This window comes from Lotus japonicus, chromosome 3 (genome assembly GCF_012489685.1).
Source record: "Lotus japonicus ecotype B-129 chromosome 3, LjGifu_v1.2".
NCBI classification, from domain to species: domain Eukaryota; kingdom Viridiplantae; phylum Streptophyta; class Magnoliopsida; order Fabales; family Fabaceae; genus Lotus; species Lotus japonicus.
This window is the reverse complement of record NC_080043.1, coordinates 7,609,803-7,628,882: the sequence shown is the minus strand read 5'-3', so window position 1 is coordinate 7,628,882 and position 19,080 is coordinate 7,609,803. Positions and strand designations below refer to the sequence as shown.

Here is a 19,080-nt window from a genome sequence, read left to right as displayed (position 1 = left end):
ATGCAAAAGAAAAAAAAAAACACATTTGTTCAAAGGAATAAAAGAGTTGGATTGGATGAGAGGACTTTCGCATCCAACTCACAACTCTAATACAGACATACCTTAAAATGAGCCAAATCTCTCATCCAAAGGAAAAGAGCAAATATCAAGTTGGGAAAAGGAATATGTTATAATAGATGTCTCTTCTTATTTTTACCATATGCGATATTACAATAGTAGCTGGGTTGAGGTTTCACCCGCGCACCAGCACATACAGCTACATAAATTTACAAAATGAAGGAAAAAGGGGGGGTGGGGGATGAAGATGTAGTCTTACCCCATATGTCATCAGCCTTCCTCTATACAAGACTCAATAGCAGACACAGAATATATCTGCTTGGTTTCAGCTAGCCACTGATGAAGATGGTCGTGATATCGCGTTGTGGTTTAAACTCAGTAGCTACCATTACCAACCTCTCCCACAATCTTATGCTTCTCTACACTCTACTTAAACAAAAGTTGTAGTTGATAGCCTCACACAATAGGAATTGGGAGGCTCTCCCTGTTAACATTATTATGCATTTGCCTCTGCGCAGCCTTGACAGCAGCTACTCTAGCAGCATTAGCTGCTCTATTAGCGCCTGCTACTGCTCTATTTACTCTTTCATCTACCTTGCCTACATCGTAGGCCTTCTGAGCTGCTCTTCTTGCTTCCTGTTTTTTCATTCATGAAGAAACACACGATTAATATTGAAATCTCACAATGCAGCAAATTATCTCACTTTTTGTCTCATATTTTCCTTTCCACAAATGTGCTAATTTAAACCATATAAGAAAACATCTATCTATCTGTCCATACTCAGCTTTCACATACAACCAGAATATGAGAGAATGCTTAATTTTTCTTGGATGTGGGATGTGTAGCAGTATTCTGTTCAATGATTCCCTCACATGCAGTGAAAAGAAACCAACCAAGTAAAACATTTACTTTATATGAAATATATGAAAATGGAAACTACTATAACAACTGCATACATTAAGTAATGACAATTACAAGAAGTAAATATGATACTGACCAGAATTTCTAACAACCCAAAGCATCGATCAAAAGCACATAAGTAAGGCAGACCACATTTCAAATCATAAGAATTACCAGTTCAAAGTTACACACAGCGAAAAGACAATGATTCTGTCATTGCCATAATATATTCAAACCAAATGGCAATAACAGAATCATTCAGCCTGATAAATCTAGGCCAACATGCAGACATCGAAGAGAAAATATTCAAAATCCTTCATCCCTTTTCATTAATTTTTAATTGGAAAATAATATTAAACACTAAATTATGGTAAACAAAATCATTAAAAAAGTGAGTACCTGCACCACATTAAGTACTTTGGAATGATTGACACCAACAGGAGAAACTGGATAGGTGGGGTTCTGTGTGCTTGGAATGTCAAGGATTCCATTTTGCCAGTGACCAGATTGGGTCTCCCCATTTCTAAATGTATACATTCCAAGCCCTTGTCTTTTCCCCTCATGCCAGGATCCTTCATAACGATGGCCATTTGCAAAAGAATATACCCCAAACCCATGCATCTTGTCCGCAAAGTATTCACCAGCATATGTATCCCCATTTCTAGTGGAAAAAAAATAGTTAGCCCCCAAAAGAATATAACAGTACATTTATTGGTCAACAAAAAAAAAACAAGGTAGACAATGCCTTTCAAAATTCAAATCACGATAATGCAATCATCATTAAATGCATAACCAGAATCTTACTTTGATATAGACTACGGACAGCACTCAGTTTTGCAACAAATTAAATAATGATATCAGTGATGTTCAACAAAGCATCTACCAAAGTGCACTGATCATAGACCAGATAGTCATTTTGTTTTTGCAAACTATTCTCATTAAGTGGATTAAATAAAAGTGGAAAAGGAGAGGGAGAAAAGGAAATTATAGAAAAATTGGCAGCAAATAAAACTAAATTACAGACAGAATAGCATCATAACATATGGAGTTCTTGTTTTGTGACCTAGAGGTTACCAGTTCTATGTCATGAAATTAGCCTCTTGCATGGAACTTAAGGGATCATTTGTCCAATAAGACTGTGTTAGTGTTGTTAGCTATGGCTTATCACCCTATAGAGTTGTTTTAAAGCTTTGAGAGGTATAAAGCACCTTCGAAACTAAACCAGCCTCATGATTGGGTACCCCTGGCTATTAGTAACGTGAAATTATCGCAAATGGGAAAATGCCTGAAAAGCATAAATACAAACTACTAAGACACATACAAACCAAAGCTTAACTTCAAATATTGTGTCAATCCACCAGATTAAAATTGGTGAAACTTATAAATCTAATTACAGTTCAAAGAATGACCGGAAACAGATTAACAGGTTTTACTTGGCCAGACTCAGCTATGATTCATTGTGCTCATGCTTTCCTTCATGTAATTTACTAACCCTCAAAAGCTAACAAGACCCACCTCTTTTACAACGAAAAACCACACTTATTTCCACCTAGGGCCAAGCTGAGTCATCTACTTATATCAATAGAAGATTAAATATAAGTCTGATTAATAATTCATTGATTCAGATAAAACAGAGAATATGAGAAATATAAACTCAATGAGGAAATTATTTGGACTTTCATTCAGATGAATCACAAAAAGAATAAAGAATAACCAGGAAATCGTGTATTCCCTCAAAATAATTTTCTTCTCTCCTCTTTCCTACTCAAATACAAAACTGGATTATAAAATACAAAAATGATAAAAGACATTTTCAAAAATAAATTCTCCAAAGTAAGACATTTTTCAAAATTAAGAGACATTCATAATTAACAACTAAAATATCAAGGGTTTTAAGCTAGATATATAGGTTCATAAAGTGAGGATTAAATAAGTTCAAGACTTAAAATAGAAGCAGAATAGTTTAAGAATAAAAAGACAACAGAAGATAAGGATGAAGAGGGGATGCGACCTAAAACTGGTAAAACAGTTGACATAACAAAGAAATATAGAAACATCAGATAAAACAGAGACCTGACATGAAAAGCAGCGGCTATGATTAACAGAGTACGAAGATGAACATTCGACAGAAATTCAAGTGTGAGTGATAAAGTATCCCATTGGTTAGAATGGTTAATTAAGGACAATATAAGTGTGAAGACCCACAAACTAATTACCTTAAGGTTTTGGGTAAAGAAGTGGTGTTGAATCACTATTCTAGTGTATTTCTTTAGTCCAGTAATAAAGTTCTCTCTTCTCGGGCTCCTCTCATAATCTAACTCTGGTATCAGAGTCTATCATAGATTCCTTTATTGGGCCACTCGTAGATGTCTAGGCCTACAAATTTCACACTCAAGATATCCATCTCTAGACATGAAGCGGGTGTGTTAAGGTCACATAGCTAGAGATGTTGAAAAGGCTTTCAATACCTTCAGAGTTCAGACTACGAGTTTATGAGTTAGTGAAGTCGAGATTATGCAGGGCTTTTCAGAATTTCTGGGTTTTTGAGGTCCCATCCATAGTTGAGGTGCAATAGTGCACGAAGGCCGCAATTTCCACTGCGATAGCGGCCGCGACAGTAAACGGCAACACGATGGAGGTCCTTGTAGCGGCACATGGACATGACGCGATGGCGCGAAGCGATGTTATCGCAGCGCCCTTGTAGCGGCGCATGCACGTGACATGATGGCGCTTGCGTGCTATTGATAACTATGGTTACTCAGGCAGTAAATCTCCGTAAAGAATGAAAAGTTCCATTTCTGCTCCCTTTTTCTTTCTTATAACACACGTGAGCCCGCGAAGTACTTTTCACAAAACTGATGCTACAACAGGAGCAAATCAAAGACTTTCTCTGTGTTTTTGTCCCCTATTGACTACAAATACACTTAAAACCGTAAGAAACACACAAAATGAACAGTATTCAAATATCATTAACCCTAATATAACCACACTGGCAGAAAGAGAAGCAAAAGGTGACAAAAGGAAGAAATGCAAAAAACCTAAGAAACCACAGATAAAGCATAATCAAGCATCAAAACCCCAAAGCAACTCATAAAAGACTTACACGTTACTCTACATAAACCTGCAAGGCAGCAATAATACCTTCATTATCGGTTGTAAAAGCTAAACGCCAATGAAAACGTAACAACAAAGGAAAACCTACGGTGAACCCTTGTTTTTGTCCTCAATCTTAGCAAGATTTTTCATATTAATAAACACAAATAAAGGTTCTCAACCTATACTTGTATTTATTACCTATTCCTCGATCTATGTTTTTTTCGATAATGTTAATCCTCTAGCAATTGACTAACATAACCAACAACAACAAAAAAAATACCTTCCCTCGTGTTTTGGTGGGAATAAAAATAGAGATTCACTCAAAAACCTACACAAAAATAAGTAAATAACTAACCGTGGATATTCCTCCAAAATGAAGGGGGGCTGATGATCTCATATTAAAATCTCACACCTATCTCTCTTTTGGAAGACATTAAACAGGTCAATTTCACAAAGTCCTACTCAAATTTGTTAACATGAACAAAGATTATGGATATCTACAAAAGAGGAATAAGTACAAAAAAGCAACATGACAAGAACACCGAGAAATTTTAACATGAGAAGATCCTATCCATCCATGCCACAATCAAAGATATGCACTGAATTCATGATTATTTCCAGAATATGGTTTGATGAACATACCTAAAATGGTAGTGGCCAAGTCCATGCTTGACCCCCCACTTGAACTCCCCAACATATCTACTCCCATCATCACAGGTATGAACTCCACATCCATGGCTCTGTCCACTAGACCATTCCCCTGCATAAACATCTCCAGTGTAAAACCTATACACCCCAAACCCATGCCTCAACCCTTGCCTATACTGCCCTCTATACCTACTCCCTCTAGCCCAAGTCTCCACCCCACACCCATCATACATCCCATCCACCCAATCCCCTTCATACCTCCCATTCATACTGTAATAATACACCCCACTCCCTACACACTTCCCTCCCTGAAACTCCCCCTCGTACACGTCCCCGTTCGCGTAAACCCTAACACCGCACCCAGCCGCCGCCTTACGGCGCCACCCGACTGTCCACACCACCGGCAGCGACGGCCGAGGCCTGAGCCTGAATCGTATGGAGGACGGGAGACGAGGGACAGCGAGGTGGAGCGAGAGGAGAAGCCCGGCGGAGAAGGCGAAGGCGGAGAGGAAGTCGAGAAGAAAGGACTCCGCCGGGTGGGTGACGAGAAAGTAGAAAAACGGGAGGGAGAGGAGGAGGACGAGGCGGAGGTGGAGGCGGAGACGGCGGATTGCGGCGGCGGAGAGGGAGGAGAATGAGGCGGTGGGTTTGGAGAATTTACAGGTTGGTTTGTTCGGGAATTTGAATAGGGTTTGGGATTTGGAAAGTGAGGGTCTCTTGTAAGGTGCAGATGATGATGAAGGTGGAATTGAGATTTCAATTTGTGTTATCTGCTGTTGTTGGTGTTGGTGGTGGTGGTGGTGGTGGTTGTGGTGGAGGAGGAACGGTGGTTTAGGGTTGAAATCGGAAGAGACGCCGGTGCTTTCTTTTCCGATCTGAATTTCAGATTTCTTCTGATGCATTACATAAAGGAACAAGAAGCTTCACTCTCTGTGTGTTTTTCTTTCTCTTGATTTTCTTTTCTTTTGGTTTTCTATTTGAAATTTTCTTTCCGATTTCTCTCTGTGGTTTTCGCGGCGATCATCATATGATTATTTACGGCGGGGTTGGTTTGGAAAGCGGCGGCGCGTGCGTGCGAAGCGCTTTTAAGGAAATGGAAGATGGGGCGAAGCGACCGATTTGAATGCTGAGGTGAAAGGTGATGAGAACGGGAAGAAAGAACTTCAGCTTGAAGCAAAAGTATTCTTTTTAAATATAATAATAATAATATAATTAGTCTAGACTCTAGATTGACATTTTTTTTGAACTTTTTTAAAAAATTTAATGTGACAATATAATGAGTCAAATTTATGTATACAACCATAATATAATTATTAATTTGTTAATCAAAATATTGAAATAATCAAGCGATAACTAATCTAATCAAATCACCTAGAAGGGTGTTGATTGAAGAGGAACGCTGGAACTTCGGCAAGGAAGGGTAGTGAGATGATCATCTGCACGATGCTTTGTTGTCCTTGAGCTCGGGATGGGTCCTTACAATGATACTTCAACGCTCAAGTTAGAACGTGGGTTTAGGGTACTTTGAGAAATGGGAGAGATCATTCGTCCTTTATGCTCTCCAGGCCTTAGCTTTTTAGAGTTTGAGATTGCACTGTTTGAGTGGTCATGAGTGCTTAGTACATTATCGAGCTTTACAAATTTGTATTGGTCGCTGGTCCATGGTTACTTGGGTTGGTCGGTCGGGTTAATCATCCTTGTAATTGATCGAGTGAGGAGACAACGTGATCCACCCTTGGGTGATTGGCTGGAACGTCTCCCGGAACAATAGTCCACTAGCTCTAGTCCACAAGGATTGAATTGTGGAACTTGAACTAATAGAGTGTAAGTCAGAAGTTGTTTTCAATCGGGTAAGGAAACAACATAATTGACTCGAGGGGTGATCGGCTGGAGCGTCTTCTGGAACAACTCACATCCTATATTCACTGTTTAAAAAAAAAATCCTTTTTGAACTTCAAATGCTTAAGAAAAATTAAGTATTTATCACTCTTATTTTATGAAAAATTGAGAAATAAATATCCTTTTTAGGCTCAATTGATTGAAAAGGAAAAACAAAATTATGCCCTTTGGAAGTGTCGTTGGTTTTTTTTTTTGAACACTTCTTGATTTGTCTGCGTTCGGATTGAGTCATCCGTTGCAAAACTGATTGAAATAAACAAATGAAAAAAAAAAATTCGCTAACAATTTAGTCAATAACAGTTAGTGGAATATTTATTTTGTATGACGCTTTTGATTGTTGCAGGCATATGACCATATTTGATTAAAAAATATTAGGTGTGGGAAACTTGATTCTTGGCCTGCAAGTTTGATTAAGAATATAAACAAATTATTTTAAACACCTTGGTTTAGTATACCCTATTTGAATGGGTGTGATAAAAGTAACAAATCTTTCTAAAAGTGCGTATTTTTTAGCCTTAACAAGTGTTAATATGTTTGAGGTACACACAGTTTCTTTTAACAAATGACTTTTGTAGGCCTCGATCTTGTTACATCACCTTACTGCTATGTTTGGTTGGGTGGAAGGAAAGGGGGAAGGAAAGAAAACACGGAAACCGATGAATGAATTTAGACTAACCTAATCTAAATTCATTCATCGGTTTCCGTGTTTTCTTTCCTTCCCGCTTTCCTTCCACTCAACCAAACATAGCAAGAATCTAACTTACCTACCACTAGGTCAATACCTTCTTAGTATATTCCTTAAGCGTTTTATTCAATAATGCATATTTAACTGAATTCTAGATTGAATAAACTTGCATTTATAATAAAAAAGTCTAATCAATATTTATTTGGAATGAGTTTAGTAGTGTATAGCACATCTTAACATGCCTCAAGTTCCCTTGGCATCTCTCGCATAGCTATGTTTGGTGGGGTGATCTGCAATGCTCTTAGCGGATGGATTGTTGGTTTTTCCGACTTCTTGAGGATCTTGGAAATTCTCAAAGCCGAGTTCTTGACGATCTTGTATGATCTTCAACTTTGTTGGGATTTTAGGTTTCGTCGTGTCGTGATACAAATTCCTGTTTCGTGTTGCGTTTTCTTCAGAAGCCTTGTTCTAAATTCCATCATTACGCTTCTGTTGTTAGTGATATTGGTGGTCTTCTAGAGATGAGCTGGGTGGTGTTGCTTGAGCACACTCTTTGTGAGGGCAACGCTGTAGAGGATTTCATGGCTAAGAGGGAGTGCATGACTATAAAAGACACTTATTTTAGCTTGGTTGTTGCTTTTTGTTTTTCCTTTACTCGTTCTACAAAAAAAAACATATCTAAAGCTTTAATTTAGTGATGTGAGAAGAGTTTAAATTTTTATGCATTGTCAATGTAAATATTTTCTACATTACCAATCAAATATAATTCAAAAACGTGTCACATTAATTAATTAAATTAAATAAAAAAACCATTTCCACATTTTTGAAATCTCATTGATTGGCAACCTAAATTTTTCTACACTCTTACAAGTACTTTTTCTCATGTGAGAAGGAGCCTCTTTCAACCAAAGCAAAAAGTTTTGATTAAGACGATAATCATGTAAAAACCAAAGAAGAAATCGTCATGCATGAAGTTTTGTCTTTGAGCTTATTATTTTTAGAATAAAATCGTCATCCAAAGGGCATAATTTTTTGTTCCTTCTCGATCAATTGAGCCTAAGTTTTCATACATGTTCAGTAATATGTTTTTTTAAGAGAAATATATAACAATAATAATAATAATAATAAGTGTTGATAACATCCCCTAAACATGATATAGGCCCAGTTTGGAAGAGCTTATTTGAGCTTATCTGACAGCATAAGCTCTTATGTCAGTGTTTGGAAAAGCTTATGCAAACAGCTTATGATCTGTCATAAGCTATTTTCAGCTTATTTTCATAAGCTACTCATGATAGCTTATGAAAAACAGCTTATGCTTATACACAGCTTATTTTTAATTTATTTCAATAAATTTTTAAAAATAGCTTATGAATAAGCGCTTATGACATAAGCGCTTATGACCATAAGCGCTTAATTAAGCTGTTTATCCAAACGGGGCCATAGTAACCTAATTAACAAAAGCTGACAAAAAACACAACTACTATGACAAACATCTTCCAAACACCTATAAAACCCCCCAAACATCTACACCACTAGAAATGACCATGTTCAAATGGAAAAACAGTGATAAAATCACTGCATGACACTTAACTGACATAGAGATTAACTTAATTACTTAACTGACATTTTACACCATCAAATACCGCGATTTGTGTTTTAGGGACGAACTTAAAAGTGCAACACTTTGAAAATGAGTTATGATATACTCACATCTCTCCTTCTCTTACATATTATTTTCACTTTTTTTTCTTTTTTTATGTCATATCACCTATCATATCACTCATTTACCTCAATTTTCTTCATAATAACTTGATGAGATGGAGGTGGAATTAAAGATGGGAAGAGATAATTATTCCTTTGAAAAGACCCATTTAACCCTTCACTCATAAAAAAAAACAAAGAACAACAATGATCAATCAGTCTTATCCACTCCAGTGTATTCCATTCTGTAACCAAATGCGGACAAATACAATGAATCTTTTCCTTCCTTCAATGTGGTCTTAAACTCGCTATCAACTCATTCACTCACACTCTCTCAATTGTGAAGTCAAAACCCCACTCGGTTCAGTTCCAAGTTGCCAACTTGCTGCAGATTCGATTTCACTCTGAAGGGTATCGTTTCTTCTCTATCAATGTCGTCTAATCCTTCTTCATGCTTTTCTTTTTCTGCAGTAATGTGGGGTGTTACAAAATAGCATTGGGGAATCAGGGTTTTGAATTTTGGTTAATTTTGTGTTATTTTACAGTAATCAATCACATGCTCAAAGATGAACTATAGTGTAGCAAAATTGTGCTTAGGAAACTGCATGTTTGGATACACTGTGGAAAACCACCATGAAACCAAAACCGCGGTTGACAGAAGCAACTTCCGTGCGCTTTTGCAACTGTCCACCATATGACTTTGGTCTCACTGTGATTTTCCGGTATCCAAACATGCAAATGGGGTTTCTGTACTTATTATAAGCTAATTGTTTGCCTATGTATTTTTGGTTTAGAAAAATTGTAGAGGGTGAGAATCAAGCCATTTGTGGGACACAATGAGTACAGTTCACATTTATCTGAACCATTCAATTTCTCGATCAGTATACAAACTTGGGTTCAATTTGGGGAGAGAGAGCGCTTTGATAGGAGGAAGACAATTTACTCAAATCAATAGCCGGAGGGCCGTGAGTGCTTGTCTTAATGTGGATGTTGGTGCAGCTAATGCTGCGAATGTAGCATTGGAGAAGACTAAGAAAGTGATGGAGATGGAAGGGAAGTATTTGGTGGGGACATATGCAAGAGCACCGGTTGTGCTTGAGAGAGGGAAAGGTAGTAAGGTGTATGATGTTGAAGGGAAAGAATATCTAGATTTGAGTGCTGGGATCGCTGTTAATGCATTAGGGCATGGGGATGCAGACTGGTTGAAAGCTGTTGTGGAGCAAGCTGGTACCCTTACTCATACCAGCAATATTTTCTACACAATACCTCAGGTTTGAACATGTCATTATTTGTCTTTTTGGAGTTATATCTTATTTATCTGCGTTTGCATCAAACGCAGATAAATAATGGAAAACATTATGCTAACCACTCAATACCTCAGGTATGGGCATGTGGTGATTTATCTGTTTGTTTCTGAGTTATTTCTAAATTTTTTTCAATTTGCTTAGTAATCATGGAACTTTTTTGAATAAACCACTGTTTTTTTTTCTGGATTTGTTTGAGTTAAAACACTAGTCTACTTCGAAACATGTAAGCAGGGCAACAAATACGCCATCTGTTTCATTAGTTGTTTATTATGGATGATTCAAACTTTCATACTTTTTGCCTAATTTTGTATTTCTTTGAACTGTGTAAGGTATACACAGCCTTATAAATGCTTTTATAAGGAATTTATAAAATTATTTACGATTCCCTTAATTCTGGCATGTGTCAACTATTATTTTGGCTTAAAGGGTGATTGTAGAAGTACCGTTTTACAAAATTTACAATGATGAAAGCTTAGTAATGACAAGGTATGGGTGAGCAGTTGTGTGCACTTATTTGTTTTTAATGGTAAGAAATAGTTAGCAATTTTAAGAATGTACATGGCAAGAAAACTTTAGATATGATTGAGGGAACATAGTTTTCTGAATGGGCAATCTACCTTAGCTTCTGAGAAAATATTGTGGATTAAAGACATGTTTTTGAACTATTTACTCAATGAAGAAAAACTCGGTTATCATTATCAAGCATTATATGACCTTCAGGAGTAAACCCTGCCTCTGATAGAGTTTGAAATTGTGTTTCGGATATTTAAGGTAAAGAGATTGCCATTATCAAGAGGAAGGAAAACTGTTTGTTAATATATCTGCTTGGTCCAATAAGTATATGGCTGTAACATTATGATGATGATGCATGTCTATCTTACAATATTTTCGCATCCATTCATTTGTAATTTGTTTAGTTGTTTCATTATGCTTAACTTTATTCATATCTTGTAGCAGCGCGTTCTGTGTCGGAACATTGTTGCATTGCACCTTTATCTGTTTTCATAATTATTTTGGTACTGGATGCAGGTAGAACTTGCAAAGCGTCTGGTGGCTTGTTCCTTTGCCGATCGTGTATTTTTCGCAAATTCTGGAACTGAAGCAAATGAAGCGGCTATTAAATTTGCAAGAAAGTATCAGAGACACATAACTACTGATGGGAAAGTGCCAGCAACAGAGTTCCTAGCTTTTAGTAATTGCTTTCATGGAAGAACCATGGGTGCCCTTGCTTTAACAAGTAAAGAGCATTACCGAGCACCTTTTGAACCTGTTATGCCCGGAGTAACCTTTTTAGAGTACGGAAATGTGCAGGCTGCAACAGAGTTAATTAAGCAGGGCAAGATTGCTGCAGTTTTTGTGGAACCCATCCAAGGAGAAGGTGGAATTTACAGTGCTACAAAAGAATTTCTAGAGTCTCTGCGCAATGCTTGTGATGAAGCTGGGGCACTTCTTGTGTTTGATGAGGTATCCACTCTCTAAAGTTAATATTTAATATGGCTGTATAATAGTGAGAAAGTGCCTTTTAAACAGAAATTTGCATTTGTAACAGAGAAGACACAAAACTGGTTTCCACCTTTATATATTTGGGTTAATCCTCTAATTGGTCCCTGTGGTTGTGTGGCCGTCTGAAATTAGTCCCTCCCGTAAAATCTAAGTCCTCGCGTTTGAAAAAGTGTGTGTAGCAGGTCCTCGCCAGAGGGACTAATTTCCACACACTTTTCAAACGCGAGGACTTAGATTTTACGGGAGGGACTAATTTCAGACGGCCACACAACCACAGGGACCAATTAGAGGATTATCCCTATATATTTCTTTAGTTTCTTTTTGATGCTTTGTAAAATAGTCTTGGATCTTACTCTCGATAACATTGTCGCTTGAAATGGTTGGTTAGTTTATCTTTGCCTTTTTTCAATTACTATTATCAATTGAAAGGTACCGAGATCAAGATTGTCAAATTAGTTAATCTGCAGAGATTTATCATTTCATTGAGTGACAAAGTATAGCCTATTTTGAAGTATATTTATAACATGCATTCTGTGATTTTGCAGGTTCAATGTGGTTTAGGTCGAACAGGGTATCTTTGGGCCCATGAGGCATATGGTGTCTTCCCCGATATGATGACCCTAGCCAAGCCTCTTGCTGGAGGCTTACCTATTGGAACCGTCCTGGTGACTGAGAGAGTTGCTTCAGCTATCAAGTACGGCGACCATGGAAGCACTTTTGCTGGAAATCTTCTTGTTTGCAGTGCTGCTCTTGCTGTATTGGATAAGATATCAAAACCTGATTTCCTGTCTTCTGTATCTAAGAAAGGCCTATACTTCAAAGAACTACTGAAGCAAAAGTTAGGAGGAAACCGGCACGTGAAAGAAATTCGCGGTATTGGGCTAATCATGGGAATTGATTTAGATGTACCTGCCTCACCCCTTGTAGATGCGTGCCGAGATTCTGGTCTTTTAGTATTAACTGCTGGAAAAGGAAATGTTGTCAGGCTTGTTCCACCATTGATCATAACAGAGCAGGAGCTTGAGCAAGCAGCTGATATTCTATGCCAAGCTATATCAGTTCTTGATTAGAGTAACTAAAACTAGGAGTTTTGCTTGAAGTCTTGGATGTAAAAACCTTGAACTTCCTTTCCCTGAAGGTGTTATTACCGTGGTAAGAATAATTTAGCAAAGCATGCATCATATTTCTTGAAACAGTGGATGGAAGATCCTCTGTATTCTCTGTGACAAATTTATTTATGGTGTTTTTCATCAGATTGAACATATCCAAGGGATTTGAAAATCTTTTCCTTTACATGGGTTGGTTTTGAATACCCCTACTCTTGCCCCATCATAACATAGTTTGAGCGTCATAGTTATATTCTTTTCTTATTCATTGATTACCACATCATTATCCTCATTTGGTTCTTATTGCTCGAGTTTTGCCTTCAAATTAATAATTTTCTCCATTATTTGAATTTTAACTATCTCTTTAGAAGACTGTTATTTTATTTCGTTGTTCTCTTCATGTAGATAATGCATCACTTGTAACTATAACCTTGTGTCTTTCAAAAAAAAAACTATAACCTTGTGTGTTGTGGGATTGCACGGGCGATATCTCTTAATATCACATGGGTCTTAGGATCCTCTTATATCACATGATAGTGTTACAGGAAATTTCGTGTCTATCATTTTTATAAATATTCAAATGGTCTCACATGTTTAATAGGTATGAAGAGAGATAAACACAAAATTTTAACATGATGTTGTCATGTAAAATTTCCACATGAGAGTTTATGACCCCATCACGTGTATTTAGATTTTGTATTTAGTTCTTTTTCTTTTCCTTTCTTATGTTTCTCTAGAGGGAAACATATGAAAAGAATAGTTCTCTCAAAATGTTTTAAGACTTATTAGCTTGTGTAATGTGATTGCAAAGATTGTAACTAAGTGCATAGCTAATAAACATAAAGGCAATTTACCCTATATTGTAGGAATCAAGGTAATTTTCTCATGAGAAAGAAAAAAAAAACTAAAAAAGTAATGGCCCTCCAATTAGATTTGTTAAAAGCATCTGATAGGATGGATTGAGGTTATTTGGAGAAAGTACTGAGAGCCATGAACTCAATTAAGAATTTCAGTTCTCTAGACGTGTCTCTTTATCTCCTATACTATCTTAATGGATGGGGAACCTAGAGATTGGTTCACTCTCTAAAGAGGACTAAAAGAGAGGATCCATATCTCCTTTGATGTGATGAGAATATTTTCATCTCTTGTCAGAACAACTACCCAAGAACAAAGCTTCATGGCGTAAAAGTTGCTAGAGGTTTACCATCAATCAAATATTTGTTCTCAGTTGACAATAGCCTCTGGTTTGGGAAAGACACACAAGAAGAAGCTGAGTACATCATTTCAACAATTAACGAGTACATTCTTGCATCAGGTTAAAAAAGTAAATTTCAATGATTTTCTCCTAGCAAAACAATTCTGGGAGAAATAGATTTATTGGCACCCGAGAGAATGTGTAGATATGGCATGATGCTTGGCTCCTAGGAATTTACAGTGGTGAGGTTCAACCCCAAAGAGAGCTTCTTTCAGATTCCAAAATTGGATATTTAATTTTACATGACCTAAGATAATGGAATGTAACACTTATTGACTGTATATTGCACCCAGAAAAGCTTAAATCATAAATAAAAGCAACACAGATTTTTGTGGTGCCCTAAGTATCAATAGGCAAAGCCATGTTTACATGGGGAGTAAAACCCTTCCTAAGCCAATAGCATACAGGAGGTGCAAACCCTTAATAAGCCAGTAATAAGCAGCAAAGACCTATAGCAACCCCTTCAATCATTCCACATATACTCCAGTCTCCTGTAAATTCTATATAATATTTTAAGTATAGCTTGAGCATCACCATTAACATATAACATTTGTTAATATAAGAACATATTTGATCCTTGAAACTGCATTTAGGAACCACGGCAATGATTTTCATCTTCAAGAGCTAATACAATCAACCCTAATTTTTTTAAAAACTAAAAGCTTCTATTAGCCATATAACCCTTAAATTAGAGGACGGAACATGTGACTTCAACACAAGAACACAAGGTTACAAGCACCAGAAACATCAACCAACTCATTCAAACCATCAAATGAAGAAAAGCCGAAATTAAATAGCATGTAAGAATCTAAAGTAGCATAACACATATACTTGACAAAAATCTACTGAACTTTTGTTCTTCATTGACTATCCCAATCAAATATCAAATAAGCAACAAAACTTATGACTAGATGTTGATAACCGATGAAAAAGTGATATTGACTTCAACCCTCAGTCTGCTCTCTCAGCCTCCTGATAGTACTCCGGACAGTCACAGCACTGGCAGTACTGTCAAAAGAAATATGCAAGATCAAATCAATACCCTCAAACACTATAAAATTGAAAAAGATTAAATGGAAAAACAGATTAGAGCAAGATTCTTACTTCAATGTATAAGCACCCCCAGCCTTGACCTTTCCACAATCTTTGCAGCCCCAAATGCCCACAGCCTTTCTCTTAACAGCATACTGTATCAACAATATATCGTTAACAGTTAATAACGATCTTAGCCCAAGTCAACAGGGATAACAAAAAATATCACACAGATAAAAGATTACCTTTCCACAGAACTCACAGAAGAACTTGCTGTGCTGACTGACCTCCATCTTCTTAATTTGCTTCCTCAAACTAGCACCATATCGGGTGCCTGAAATTTGACACCACAAGTTAACACCTCCCTCACAGACAAGGATTTAAATAATATAGAGCCCCACTAAAATATAAAGTGTCTGTCTAAAAAGCATACAGGATGTTCTAGTAATCTTCCGTTGATTATGCTGAAAGTTCAATATGTTAAACTTAGCTCAGTAAGGTTCAAGGTTGGATACAACCTTACTTGTTTATTTCAGAAACAAATTACAATATTTCATGAATAATTATACAAAAAATAATAAATGGGTAGATGGCAAACTGGACAAAAAAGAAATGTGAACCACCACAGAAACTTATTTCATTTTGTTCCAATTCATTACCTAGACAAACTGATGCAGCCAAGCTTTATAAAACATAAATAAACATCAAAATCAAAATATAAGGGTTACAACATTGACCTCATGTACCTCCTATTAACCATGAGGTTCTGTAATTCAAAATCAAAATTACAAACATGGCATTTGAATTCACACTTAATAGTTATAAAAAAAAAATTAACAACACAACACCCTTTTTAGAACAAACAACACAAGCTCGTTCTACAAGAATTGAAATGCATTACATACCGTATTTCCCAACAATACCGGCCTTCTTGGTTCTCTTGGTCTGCACAACAAATCATAAAAAAAACACCCATAAATAACATAATCATGTTCGATTCTCAAATCACAACAACATGCGAAAGAACCAGATCCTTGAAACCCTAAAATCCAATCAGAAAGAGAGAACGAGAGGTACCATTTTGGCAGGCGAAGATGGAAGATTGGAGGCGCGGCTGCTAAGCGTTTCGAGAGGTTGAGGGTTTCTGATAAAATGGCTTATAAGGGGTGTAGCTTCAGCATCAAACTGTAGTAGTAACTGGGCCTCATTTGACCCATACATTGGCCCATGTCAGATTGGTCATAACCAATAAATTAGAAAAATTTGTCATATGGGTAGCTGAGAGGGTAACACATACCGAGCGAGTGTGTGGGAAGAGCTCTCGGGTTCGACCCCACTCAATACACTCTGAGGAGGGGTGAGAGTCTTAACTCTGGCTAAATCCTGAATCTAACGGTCATCCAAAGGGTGATCGGGTACCAGATGTTTATAACAAAAACCTTTAAACCCTACATCATTCCTCTTGTAACCAAATAAAAAATAAAAAACCCTAACCTATTCCATATCTTTCTCAAGTCAACTATGGCAATCATCTCTGATTTACACGAAAACAAACAATAGAAGAATAGTCAAAATTAAAAGATACATAAATGGTATATTATGAAATTAATTTGATAGTAATTAAGTTATAAAAGTGTGAATTTTAATATATATATATATATGGGGAATGCTAACTTACTCCCACTTGTTTTTTAGAAGGAGTAAGTTAGCATTCAACACCTTTATCTCTTGGACAAAAATAACCTTTCTCTAATGCTTAAAAAGAACTTCACCTACTGGGCAACTAGTAATTGGGCTCTCCCTTATTTATTTATTTCTAAAAACCTGTGTTGCTTTTTGTTTTCTCTCTCATGCTTAACTTTCTTCAAGCTTCCTTCCCCAAGTACATGTCCCACATCTGCAACTTACTTCACCATTTTTTTTAAGAATGCGGTTCATGTTGTCTGTACTGTGTGATGTTTCTTCCCCTTCCATTAGACTTCAACTCCACCCATCCAAAAACATTTCTAGGTTACGATATATTCTTCCTACCACGCTATTTCTTTCTTCTCTTCTCTTCTTAATTCGTGGTAAAAGGAGATGAAAAACAAAAATACTGAGAAGTGGTAAAATGAGATGGAAATAAGAAATTTGTTGTGGCCGTGCGACGAAGAGGAGATGGAACTATGTTGGTGAAGCCATGAAATCTTCTGAGATTTGTGTTGGTTCCTTTAGAAAGAGAGAGAAATTGGGAAAATGTGATAAATGAGGAGAGAGAAATAGAAATTGTTGACTTTAAAAATTATGAGAAGAAATTTACATGAAAGCCCTTAACTTTATCTACTTTTAACAATAAAAGGTTGGAGCTTTTTGTCAAAAGAAAAAGGTGTTGAGTGCTAACTTACTTCTTCTAAAAAACAAGTGGGAGTAAGTTAGCATTCCCATATATATATATATATATATATGTGTGTGTGTTTCTCAATACACATGCTAAAATATTAAAGAGATAGATAAAAAGGAAGAAAGAGAGTAATAATTAGAGAAAATATCTAAGTTTTTTTGAAAGTGGAAATATCTAAGTTTTTACATTAGCAATTAGCTATTGTATTCCATTTTTCATATTTATAAGTCATTTTCTACTAATTCACATGAACTAAGAGCATTAGTCAGGATTAGTCATTAGCCTCAAATTTATCAAAAAAAAAAACAAAAAAAAAAACAAAATCACTTGTCAATGTAGCTAAGGTGTCGTTCGGGGTGGTTGCAAGTTTTCAGTTTTTGGTTTTCAAATACAAATTTGAAAACAAAACATGCTCGGCAAAAATGGAGCTGAAATGAGTTTTTATTGAATTTCAAAACCACAAAATATAGGTTTGTGATTATGGTTTTTAGTTTCAATAACATGTAACTTCATCACCATCACCACCCACCGCCATCACCACCACCACCACCGCTACCGCCACCACAACCACCTTCACTGCCACCACCGTCTCCGCTACATCACCACCTCCACATGCATCCTCCACCCGTACCACTGCCGCCACCACCACCCTTCATCAATATCACTTGCGCCACCACTACCTCCACTGGCTGCGCCACCACCACCACCGCTTGCACTATCACCCTCCAACACCACCACTTCCCCCTCCACCACCGCCGTGCCTAATTTTTCTTATTCACTTCCACTTGACCCATCTACCATCCTCAAAGCCCCCTTTTGTGGCAACAGATAGTCCCACAATCACCCCTTTCGTGACCAGCCACAATTTTGTTTTCAAGTGCTTATACCTATTGTTGTTGCCAACTGCATCAATGCTTTAGATTGGAAAATTTTCAGTATTTACTATGGCCATCGTCTCTAATATCAATGTAATTCCAATTTTAGTAAAAGATTCATACTAAATTACAAATAAAATTAGGAGGAGCTGACGACATGATTTTTTTTTTAAGTATAAGCACACTAACGACATGGTAACGTGGATGCAGATATGTGGGAATTGGTTAGCCCACTTTCACCATCTTTAATTGGCAACGGTTTTTAAAATTCAAAACTATATAAAAAGTTGAAACTACCAAATGAAAATCAAAAACAAATTTTAGTTTTAAAAAATATGAAAACTTAAAACCTAAGTAAATATGAAGGATAATTTTGAAAAAATATTTAACACTTTATTGATGTTCTACACTTAAGGGACTTACATTCAAGAAAATCGGAGAATATAAACCCCATACACTGATACACATGAAAAATGCAACAACGTTTGAGAAATTAAAACATCCTTCTAAAGTAAATTTGATACACTGTTTTTTTTTTACAACAATAAGAATTTTTATTAAATGAGAATAAACTACATGAGAACAACCCTCTCATGAAATAGGGGAAACACAAAGAGATTGGTAAGAAAGAGCTA

At 36.6% G+C, this 19,080-nt stretch overlaps 3 protein-coding genes across 3 annotated transcripts; 1 reads left to right on the top strand and 2 right to left on the bottom strand.

The window, feature by feature from the left end:
• Positions 1-150: 150 nt before the first annotated feature.
• On the bottom strand, positions 151-5,865 carry LOC130746967 (phosphatidylinositol 4-phosphate 5-kinase 9-like). Its single transcript, XM_057599773.1, has 3 exons — positions 4,697-5,865; positions 1,358-1,619; positions 151-693 (listed from the first exon to the last, which is right to left on the bottom strand). Exons 1-3 carry the CDS (start codon positions 5,602-5,604, stop codon positions 514-516), a joined length of 1,350 nt encoding a protein of 449 aa, XP_057455756.1. The 5' UTR covers positions 5,605-5,865; the 3' UTR covers positions 151-513.
• A 3,345-nt stretch (positions 5,866-9,210) lies between these two features.
• On the top strand, positions 9,211-13,109 carry LOC130748311 (acetylornithine aminotransferase, mitochondrial-like). Its single transcript, XM_057601489.1, has 4 exons — positions 9,211-9,398; positions 9,793-10,258; positions 11,324-11,758; positions 12,343-13,109. The coding sequence occupies exons 2-4, from the start codon at positions 9,824-9,826 to the stop codon at positions 12,865-12,867; spliced, it is 1,395 nt and encodes a 464-aa protein (XP_057457472.1). The 5' UTR covers positions 9,211-9,398; positions 9,793-9,823; the 3' UTR covers positions 12,868-13,109.
• Positions 13,110-14,931: 1,822 nt separating this feature from the next.
• Positions 14,932-16,426, bottom strand: LOC130749545 (60S ribosomal protein L37a-like). Its single transcript, XM_057602919.1, has 5 exons — positions 16,268-16,426; positions 16,096-16,135; positions 15,436-15,524; positions 15,263-15,345; positions 14,932-15,166 (listed from the first exon to the last, which is right to left on the bottom strand). Exons 1-5 carry the CDS (start codon positions 16,409-16,411, stop codon positions 15,103-15,105), a joined length of 420 nt encoding a protein of 139 aa, XP_057458902.1. The 5' UTR covers positions 16,412-16,426; the 3' UTR covers positions 14,932-15,102.
• Between the last annotated feature and the right edge of the window lie 2,654 nt (positions 16,427-19,080).

Bases quoted from the DNA above. Each gene is read 5' to 3' on its own strand.
- LOC130746967 (XM_057599773.1), bottom strand. From the start codon at position 5,604: ATGCATCAGAAGAAATCTGAAATTCAGATCGGAAAAGAAAGCACCGGC. The intron at 1,620-4,696 runs GTATGTTCATCA...TTTTTCCACTAG, and splicing joins CTTGGCCACTACCATTTTAG to AAATGGGGATACATATGCTG. The intron at 694-1,357 runs GTACTCACTTTT...ATGAAAAAACAG, and splicing joins AAGTACTTAATGTGGTGCAG to GAAGCAAGAAGAGCAGCTCA.
- LOC130748311 (XM_057601489.1), top strand. From the start codon at position 9,824: ATGAGTACAGTTCACATTTATCTGAACCATTCAATTTCTCGATCAGTA. The intron at 10,259-11,323 runs GTTTGAACATGT...TACTGGATGCAG, and splicing joins TTTTCTACACAATACCTCAG to GTAGAACTTGCAAAGCGTCT. The intron at 11,759-12,342 runs GTATCCACTCTC...GTGATTTTGCAG, and splicing joins CACTTCTTGTGTTTGATGAG to GTTCAATGTGGTTTAGGTCG.
- LOC130749545 (XM_057602919.1), bottom strand. From the start codon at position 16,411: ATGTATGGGTCAAATGAGGCCCAGTTACTACTACAGTTTGATGCTGAA. The intron at 16,136-16,267 runs GTACCTCTCGTT...TTTGTTGTGCAG, and splicing joins CATCTTCGCCTGCCAAAATG to ACCAAGAGAACCAAGAAGGC. The intron at 15,167-15,262 runs GTAAGAATCTTG...TTCTTTTGACAG, and splicing joins GGGGGTGCTTATACATTGAA to TACTGCCAGTGCTGTGACTG.